The 10,553-nt window shown below is 41.4% G+C and overlaps 1 protein-coding gene across 1 annotated transcript in view; it reads left to right on the forward strand.

Annotated features, from left to right (window-relative positions):
- Positions 1 to 5,566, forward strand: part of trps1 (trichorhinophalangeal syndrome I) — a gene marked incomplete at both ends in the record, with an annotated part of 54,475 nt that extends 48,909 nt beyond the window's left edge. The window contains 2 exons of the mRNA XM_079231546.1: positions 284 to 406; positions 3,950 to 5,566. Of these exons, the coding sequence (XP_079087672.1) occupies positions 284 to 406; positions 3,950 to 5,566 (1,740 nt within the window). The remainder of the gene's footprint in view (positions 1 to 283; positions 407 to 3,949) is intronic.
- Between the last annotated feature and the right edge of the window lie 4,987 nt (positions 5,567 to 10,553).

Below are 10,553 nucleotides of genomic sequence, written 5' to 3' on the forward strand. Positions count from 1 at the left end.
GGAAATCGGTGTAGAGCAGAACAATGGTCTCAATAGGATTTCCCATTAGGCATGATAAATGAGAGCACATCATCTCTCTGCCACCAAGCCAATCTGTTCCCTCTCTCGGCTGACCTCACGTCAGTGGTGTGAATATTAAAACGGTATCAAGACTGAAGTCAGCGTTTTCAGTTTCCACCCCCCTTCTCTTTTCTCTCTATGACTTTTCTGCTTTCTTAGTTTCTTCACCGGCCTTTATGTATTTCTTCACGCTCTAACGTTGTCCGTCTTTCTCCATCCGTAGCGACGAAGAGGCAGCGGGGTCTTCTGTGCAAACTGTCTGACCACCAAGACGTCATTGTGGAGGAAGAACTCTAATGGAGGCTACGTCTGCAACGCATGTGGTTTATACCAAAAACTACATTCGGTAAGTCGTGCGCAGACGCCAGCCGATGCTGTGGCTGCACCAGCTGTGCATTTCACTGTAGAGTACATCAAGCAAACTGTGGATCTGTGAGAGTGGTACAGGAGGAAGTGTCTGTGTATTCCCCTTTATTTGAATTTCCTTTCAAACTAATTAGAAGAGACACAAGAAGGGAGCTATAAATTAAAAAAATAAATAAATATAAAGGGACAGAAAGAAATCCCTAGAAGTGAACTAAAACTCTGGTGTATCATCACACAAAAGTTAATTAGTTGTGCTGAGCTCCTACAGATTGGAGACCTACATACACTCATAAAGGTTGTACTGGATCAGGAACCCAGTGCTTTAGATTATTTCATAGACTGTGCTGTGTTTTAATAAATCCACGGGGCCATTTTGACCACTAATTATCATTCCTCCTGTCTGGCCGATTAGCACACTACACAAATAAAACGGTGCATATAGTCAAGTCCCTGCATACATTCTGGGAATCCCGCTGTGAAAACCTAATATTATGGAAAAAGTCTATTTGATTTGGTGGGAGCTGGGAGTTACAAACCATTTCAATGTGAGGCTGCTCCATGGAGTGAGAAAGATGACGGAATGAATCAACTTTACCATCTAAGCCCGGGGAAAGTCCATGAAAATCTCAAATTTAATTAGACTGCATGAATTACAGATGAGATAAAGACCCAGCCCGGAATTTAGTGGACTTTAGAATATATATTTCTCACCTCATGTGTTTGTAAGGACTTAAAGCGAAGTTCACGCTTTAATACAGCTATTTAAGGCAAGGGTTTATAAATAATACCAGTGTGAAACACAACTTCAGAGCTTCAATGTGTGCATGTATGTGTGTGTATGTATATATACATATATATGTATATATGTGTATATATATATATATATATATATATATATATATATGTATGTATATATATATATATATATATATATATATATATATATATATATATATATATATATATATATGTTCACATGTTGGCTATTTAAGCTCAGCTCGTAAAATTTCAAAGTGAAAATGTTTCAGTGTAATAAATCACAGTGTTCGTAAATGCATCAGCGGGTTGACCGTGTTACAACCCGGAGATCTAAGCTGCAATTATGGAATGGAGCTTTAAAGACCTTTCACAGGATGACAAGCCACGGTGGTTTACTCCTTCCTGCCCCTGCAGATGTCCTTGGGTCAACCCGTTCATCTCATCTGCTGCTCCAATCACGTCCCAGCACCCTCTGCTCTTGACAATCTTCACGACAGTCGTATTTTATATCCCATAATAAAAGTTTTATATGCTCTACACACATTATTAGAGAGGATAGCAGCTAGTAAAACACTTCAGAGTGAGAGAGGGGAAGGGAGAGTTATGAATACAGAGGGAGAAAAAGGTAGACATAAAGCGAGGGAGGGAGAGGAGAGGGAGAAAAGACAAACAAAGAGGAAGAAAAGAGAGGAAGTCAAAGAAAGAGGAGAAAAGGTAAAGAGTGAGGACAGATATAATGAAAGGGGGAGTGTAAAGAGTTAGAGAAGGAGAGAGACAGAGATTAGGAGAAAATGAGGTTTTAAAGTAGAGACGAGTAACAGTAACTCCAAAGTTTGTGTGTTTGTACGGCGGGTCGGGTCCTCACACACGATTGTAGAGGCAGCAATGCTATAATTGATGAGCATCATATGCTTTTTTATGTGCAATCCAATTGCAAATTATACTGTGTACATTTAACAAATAAATAAATAACTCCCTGTTTAAATACAGTGTTAAATTAGTTGGCTTTCACAGACCAATGATCCATATCTCTCATCCTGATGTAGTATGGAGGTAGGACGCAGCTTTGGACTGTTTTCACCATCGGGGGTGCTATTTCATCGCTTCTTGCTTTTTTTCCTCAGCTGTCGTCCTCCTGTATTCACACCAGTCCTTCCCTCCTTTTTTTTCCTCGTTCCTTCATGTCCCCTCCCTCTACCCCTTCCCCCTCTGTTCACCACTTCTTTCCCCCTTCTCATTCATCTCGCCTCCTTTGTTTCTGTCTCCCCTTTGCTCCTGTCTTCACCTTTTCTTCTGCGCACACAAAACCAGAGAGCCATAAAGAATAAGAAAAATGTGATGTCAGCCATGTGACTGACATAATGTTTCCACTGTTGAGGCTGTCAGCCTCCTCGGTGATGGACTCCTGCTTATTGTAATGATCCAGGTGTCTAAGATCTTCAGCAGAACAGCTCTCTGATTAACAACAGATTAATAACAGTTTGGCTGCTTATGGGAGGCACCTGTCCAGAATGCATGTGTATTAATATATCATTGAAACAGAGCGTTGTCCCTCCTGAGGAGCTAGTTTAGGCATGAAGACTGTTGATTATTGTCAAAACAAATGTGGTAATCATTTGTTTACGTTGCAAGTGCAGCAGGACATCCTGGATTGATGCTGTGACCCATCTCTCCTTAAATACTTTCAGTAGCAGCTCTACAATGATGGATGATGACTCGGCACATACAAGCATGCTTTTATACACTTACCTTGAGAGGCACACTTTGTCAGTCACAGACGTAGGGCTATCCACAAAGGTACGCACATAACCACGAATACAGCCACACAATAAATCTTTCCCAGAATCGACATAGAAAAAAAGTTTTTTAATTATTGCTCTGCGGAGGTCACTATTTATAATGTGTATTCAGAGAGGAAGCCTCAAATAAGCTGTTCTTCAATAGTGAAAGGAATAGTAATTACTTTTGAGTTGAAGTAGACACTTTATTTTACTTTCGCTAATTTGTAAGGAAAGGTTTGAAATTGTTTTGATTTTGTTGGCATGTGAAACATCACAAAAGTCTCATCTTGTGTATATCTTTATAAGTACTTAGTTAATTCCAGTGGGAAATTAAATAAGTGTGAAGTGCTTCATAAATTGTGTTGCGGTTGTTACCGAGCAGTTTTTATCTTTTAGAATTTGGCTGGACTGTTGCCTTTTAACAAAGAGATTACTTATGAAAGTCAGGATTAATGAATGCGAGTCCGTGAGGGATCCGTCAAGTAAAAGTTGAGTCTGCAGGGCAAACGCCATTTACATCAAATGTAAGCGCGCCCCCTTGTGGTCAGGGCAAAAAAACACAGTTCTCAGGATTGCTAGACATGTAAGTTTTGTATTATCATGTCACAGTTAATTACACTGAGATCAAGTCCATGTGAATTGAGACTTTACAAAACTTTGATCTACCATTGCAAGCTTCACTGAGTCACTTTTTTAGTAGGACTACGTTGCATTCGTTGTTAGAAACAGTAGCGTCAGTTGTTCAAGCAGCCATAGTACAACTTCCTTAGCATTAACGTGTTTGTATATTTCCCCAAATATCAAATGACTTAATGTTCAAATATAATTGTTGTGCAATTCATTTAATATCATCACAATCAAATAGTGCGGGGCTTTGTATGTTTGACAGCAGTAATGTCAGATCAGTACCCTAAAATAATTTAGAGGAAAATGTTCCTCTCATTTTTTTTTTTAATACTATTCTTTGTTTTCCTCTCTTGTAGACACCCAGACCTCTAAACATCATCAAGCAGAACAACGGTGAACAGATCATCCGCCGCCGGACCCGAAAGCGCATCAACCCTGATTCGCTGTCATCTGAGACGCCCGCCCCCAAACAGCAACGCATCACCAGCGAGGAGCGTGTGAATGGGGAGGAGTCGGACAGAAGTTTTGCATCAATCAAAAACCAGCAGCCTTCACCTCGCTCGCGCTCACCCCGATCCACTCAAGCCTTCCTAGCCAATCAAACATTGGAGATCCACCGACGAATGCCTCCCCTGCTCCTCCCCTCACACACCCCCTCCTCATTGGTAGCTGAGGGCAATGGGGGCGTTGCTGAGGGAGGGATTATACCAAAAGGAGAGGGAGGTAAAGGAGGAGGGGGATCAGAAAGAGGCAGTCCGATTGAAAAGTACATGCGTCCATCCAAACCGTCTAGTTATTCGCCTCCTGGATCACCCATTGAAAAGTACCAGTACCCTCTTTTCTCCTTACCCTTACCATTAACCCTCTCGCCTGATTTGACCCCTGAGTCAGATTGGCTCAGGTTCTGGACCAAGTACAAGATGGCCGCCGCCTCCGGGGTTCCTGGCAGCATCAGTAATCTCAGTAGCCCTGGTGGCCTCGGAAATAACGCTCTTTACCTTGGTGCAATGGTGGCTCCAGGACAGCATCATCAGCAAAGCTACACGGTGCCTTACTGCGCCTCTCCCTACTCTCCTCTTCCCCCACCTCCAGCGCCTCCTCACTACCCTCCTCCTCCTCTTCACTCCCAAACCTCATCGCCATCATTAGAAAACGATGCTCCTTTGGATCTCGCAATAAGACAAAGAGATACGAGCGCTGCAAATGCACACATGTCTACAAACGGTGCAGAGAGGAGAAGGCAAGAGTCGCCACTAGCTGAAAGGTTGAGAGAGAGCTGGAAAGGAGAGAAAGAGGAGGATGAGGAGAGGATGGATGAAGGAGAGAGCTCAAAAGAGGAGATGGGAGGAGAAGAAAAAGAGAATTCGACAAAATGTCGGCCAAGTGTCCCATCGACTCGCGCAACGGTGGAAGTGGCCACGCAGGACGACCTGACCAACCGCTGCATCCACTGTGGGATCTACTTCCTCGACGAGGTCATGTATGCCCTGCACATGAGTTGCCACGGCGACCAGGGACCATACCAGTGTAGTTTTTGCCTCCACGTGTGCGTGGATCGCTACGATTTCACCACACACATACAGAGGGGCTTACACAGGTACTCAGACAAAACGCCACAGAAGAGGGGTCACGAGCAGGACGACCTCACTCAGAACGACACGGTGATGTCGGAGCAAGAGAACGCGACGCCGGAGGAAAACGACGAAGGCGATCGCAGCGAGATCACAGATGAAAGCAACGACGTCGTCGGAGTTTGTCGCGACAACCAAGCAGAAGAAACTACAGGCAGCGAGGCCACCGACAATGAGACAGAAGTTGAAAAGGAGGCAGGAGGGGAGGGCGATGACCTCACAAACCAGGTAGCAGAAGAGGAAACGGTGCCAGATAGTGATGATGTCATCACCAAGCCCACGGAGGAAACGACTGTTGCTGAATCAGAAAACGTAGATGAGAACACGGAGAGTAATGAATAATCGGATGCCTTTTGACACACACAAACCTTTAAGAACGTGTTTTATTGAATGAATAAGCTGCCAGCCTCCACGTTCCTGGAGGCTAGCTCACGTCACAGTGGGCACTAAATGGAACACATCCTTATGCTGGAAGCACTCGGCTGTCAAATGGTCAAAAATCATTGTAGGATCCCGCTCAACTGCTGCAGGGACAGTTGGGAGAAATAGCCCCAATCCTGAGTTGAGTGATGGCCACGTGACAGCTCTGTGGCAAGTATTCAACGACGGAGGAGTCCGGGCATGCAGCCGAAATCACCTTTAACAAACAGCCACTTTGTGTGCTTTCCCAATAAGAGGAAGCGCGACTGACAGTTGGACTGCTCTCATTGAGGATGAGTTTGAGGAGCTCAGCACTTGCACAGCCATCATACAGCAGAGCAAAAAAAATAAAGAATGCTAGAAGCAAAACACTTTAACTGAACTGAGCTGATCTGTTATGCACCACGCTAAACTGGTCTGATGCATCATTTATCTTGGTACGACCAGATCTAATCTGGTTAGAACTACTTTGAACGTGTTTTTGACTGTTTCACCGCTGTGCAGATGGATCCAAAACCAAAACTTATTTTGACTCTGGAAACTGGCCAGAGTTCAACCAGTTTAACCTGGTGTTACCTTGGTACTAAAGGAGCAGTTGGTTTCCTTCACTCGTGCACTCTTGTTTCTAAAACTGGCAAAAAAAATAATAACGACAACTGGCGAAATTGCTCCCCCGCTGCAAAGTGGCCCAAACTGGGAGGACTTGTTGGGTTTGATTTGACCGAGACTTTTTGAACTGCTTAAAACCAGTTTCGACTGGTAACACCGGAGTAATTCCGGACCGAAGTGTTCTCTTCATCCATTTGGATCAAACCAAGTGATATTATTTTCTACCTTCCTCCGTGCCATGATACTAGCTACGTGCCTGGCTGCCTGCCTAACAGAACATTCATCTATTAACCTGCTTAACATTTATAATGATGATAATGGTAATAATAATAAGTATGATGTTATAGTACAAAACATGCAATTTGCTACAACTTTTTCCTATATATGTTATTTTGTAAAGGCAAATAATGCTTTTTGCAGGAAATGGTACTATACGGATTAGCCTATTTGTGTTTTCTTTCCTTTTGAGCTATTTGTTGTTTGTGTGGAGACTTGTTACGATGTTAACGGCCGTCTAACAGAAATGGTACAGCAAAGGACGGGGGTTGGGTGTATGTGTGCATTTGTATAATAGTGTTTGTGTGCAAGGAACAAAGGATGCGTCCGTCCCCAAAACGATGATTTAAACATTATGAAGGCTTGCGCTCGATATTTCTGTCCTCAGGGGTCACAAGTGTTGCACACCAACCCGCCTGTTTCATAGCATGTGACACATCCTTTTGACATGTGCAGTAGTCTAACGGTTTTAGCATGTGACATAACGTTCTCTTATATGTTCTTATTGTGTTCTTTATGTGTTAATAGGTCAAAATGGTCTTTTTTTCTGTATGTCTTCACATGGTTTTATAGAGACTTATAAATTTAGGGATATCAAACCTAAATTTTCTCGTAAGGATCAATTATTTGCGTTAACTGTATGAACCTTTGCTCTGTGTTGAGTCTACAGAGCTCCTCGCCTACAGTGTTTTACTCAGCCTATCTTGTATATCTGAGAGTTCGGTAGGTTACCTCTATGTAGCATGTTAGCGTCTTATCAAATGCGCAGAATACGTTGCCTTTTCTATGGATGGAAACTATTAAACTTTAGACCTAAATGATCCTGAACAAACACAAGACGACATTGTCAAGTTAAGTTGTATAATTTACTGAAGGGAAATGATCATGTTGCTTTAAATAACTTGTCCCCCTTCTCTCCCATTCATTACTGATCTAAAATCTTCTAAGTTTAGAAAAAGATCCGCCTGATACCCTTTTCGTTTAGTTTTCAACATTCAGGTCCTTCAAAGTCCCCTTTTCTTCGGAATGGAGCCACGCAGTGTCCATTTTGTTTATTTTTGTAAAGAGAGAATCACTTCTTCTGCCTTGCTGCCTTAGTTGCAAAAAAATTAAAATAATAATCACCAAGAGACTCCTTTGAAGGAAGTAATAATAGGCCGAAAGAAAATAAAAGATAAGAAGGAAGAAAGAATGAGAACAAGATATTTTTCTATGCTTATCCAAAAGACATGAATGAAAAATGTTCCGCCTAGTGCCTGGTAACTTGTACAGTTTTTCTAATAAGTATAACTGTCTGTGTCGAAAAGTTGTGTTCTGAGTCGGCAGAAGTTAGTCAAACAGACTGCTATATTTAATTTCCATGCACCGAGATATCAGTCATGTGGAAATGTTGAGACTAACAGTATGCCTTGGTAACTTAATGCCAAGAAGTCGTTCTGTACTGTGTAGATGGTTTACATGGAGTTGAATTCTGGCATGTTTGTAGAAGGCCCATATCGTGGTCACGGTTTTGGTCTGCATTTTGTCCTCTGAAGAGTTTGCTTGACACCTTAACCATGCATTGCTCTCCATATCACACTGACGAAACCAATTCAAAAAGCATTTTGTAAAACAAACAAATTCAAATGGTCTTCATTCTCGGAAATATCTTGTGCCAATGTGTTTTGTTTTTGGTTTTTTTTATATTATTTTTATTCTGGTGATCTCCTAAGGGGCTGCTATAGCATCATGAAATCTGTTTACATTTTAAAATGTAGCAAAAAAAAAAAAGCTAAGGAATGAAAGAAAAGACCGAACAAAGGAAGGACCGAGGGATACCTGCTGAGATGGATAGATGGGTGCCTTTGAAGAAAATATAAACAGACGGTGGATGAATAGAGTAGCTAATAAAATAGGTTTATGTTTCCATTTAGCCACTCTTCTGTTGTCTCTTTACCTCCCTTCAACATCACCTGTATCTTTGTCATCTCATTTGACAGAGACCTCTCCATCTTTCTTTGTTTCTCTCCACCTTACTCCAACCCTCTGACTCTCATCTTCTTTGTATTCCTCCTGCTGTCCTGCATCCCTTCTCTTGATTAAAGTTCTCTCAGTTGGTGGGAGTTTGGGGACCTAGTTACCCCAGAACTGACAACCATTGTGCTTATGTTTACTTTGTTGAATTTCACTCCCACTTGAACGGGCCTTGGGTTTGATGAAAGAAATTGTCACCAGCAGTGAAATTTAAAATACTTGCTACAAGTTTTTTTTTCTTCCCGATCTAGGTTCATTCGTTTGCCAACGGGACTCACATTTGATAACAATTCATTTGAATGTTCATCTTTTAGACGATGCAACGTCGTTTTCAGGGGATTTCTAGGAAAAGTAGGACAAAGAAACTGGATGAACTGTTTTTTTTTGTGTTAAATCTGGGTGAACATCTTGATTTCTCAGTGGGCTGGAGACAAATTCTGATGCCAAAATGTTTCAATCGTTAAGCTTTTGAAAGTAAATCCTTTTCCCTGTACTTAGAAGTAAAAAGAACAAAAACAAATATGTTCCTGCACTCTGTTCATATAGTTTGTGCTCTGCAGAACCCTTTGCTGTCCAAATATCTTCTTTCTGTGTATCTGCCAGCTTAACATTGACGTCTCCTAAGGGTCAAGTAAGGACACCGTTTATGTAAAACATAAATAGTTATTTACGTTGATCGGGAGAACATTTCACCTGGCATTTGTGTTTTAAAATAGGCGAGAGAATCTTGGTAAGAAATGAGGTACTGCAGGACACATGTGGCATGTTTTCCTTCAATAATGAGTGTTTTTTAGGTTTGATGGCATTTCACATCAGCGTTTACATTGAGGGGGGGAGGGGTCTGCTTTACAAGTGTTTTCATTTTTGTCTTTCTCAGAATGTGTTATAGAGAATTATGCTGTTGCTTGCACTCCATTTATTATGTTCTTATTGCCAAGGAAGGGACAACACACACAGAGACCCACACAGAGGCCCACACCGGCAGTGGTACGGCTTGAGTGTACATTTTGGGATGTACAGTATTAATCATGGGAGACAAGGGAGCTAAAGGCCAGTTTATTATTGGCCAGACACATGCATGCACACACATCAACTATGTACATTTAACCAATATATTTTAGTAGAATTTTGTCTCCTATTCAGTTGAATGGCTTTGATAGAATTTTGTTTTGTTTTGTTTTTTAGGTTTTTTTCTTTCTCATGTTGTATTTTATTCTGAAACCTTTCCGTACGTTGTTTTTTTTAGGTTTCATTTCATGCAAAAAATATATTTCAACATATTTTGACAGCCAAGAAAAAGTTTGTTCCACAGCTAAACTTGAAGAATAATGTTGACGATGATGACGATGATAATAATTAATAAAAGTAATAACAAACATACTGAAAATGGCCAATATGTGTGTCTCATTCGTTCGTGATGTACTGTGAAAAAGAGAGGAAGACCTTTTCTCTAACTCCTCGGTCAGTATGGATCCCTTCACGGTGGGATCAAAGACAAACAGACTTGTGCTGGTGGCTGTGGGCCAAACACGCACACATAAAGAATTCGTACCAAGGCAGGTGAATTTTTTTTTCTTTCAGAAAATATTTGCAATAGAAAATGTTAAAGCTCTGAACATGCCTCCTGCTGTGCTTGTGAATGGAGCCAGGAGCTCCACAGACATCATGCATTTCTATTTTCGTCCTTTCTTCACTGCTGCCAGTTGACTTTTCTCTACTTTACGAACTTGCTTTTATCCTCATACAAGTATCGGATTATTTATTTGTCACTTAGATTATTTAGTGCACACAACGTACTCTGGAAAACAAATGTGTCATTTTGTATCTCTGTTTATGGTTCCTAGTGGATGGTTCCATTGGATTTCTGACCTTGTGATCACATTTTTCTGCCCAGTCAACACTTGTTCAATGATAGTAGTCTACAAACCAATGTTTGCATCTCATCGACATTTGCTGTCAGCACTCATGGCCCCCCAGAGGATACATTGACCTTTTGTTTCCTTTAAGACTA

The sequence above is a fragment of the Taurulus bubalis genome, assembly GCF_910589615.1.
Source record: "Taurulus bubalis genome assembly, chromosome: 16".
Classification (NCBI taxonomy): Eukaryota; Metazoa; Chordata; class Actinopteri; order Perciformes; family Cottidae; genus Taurulus; species Taurulus bubalis.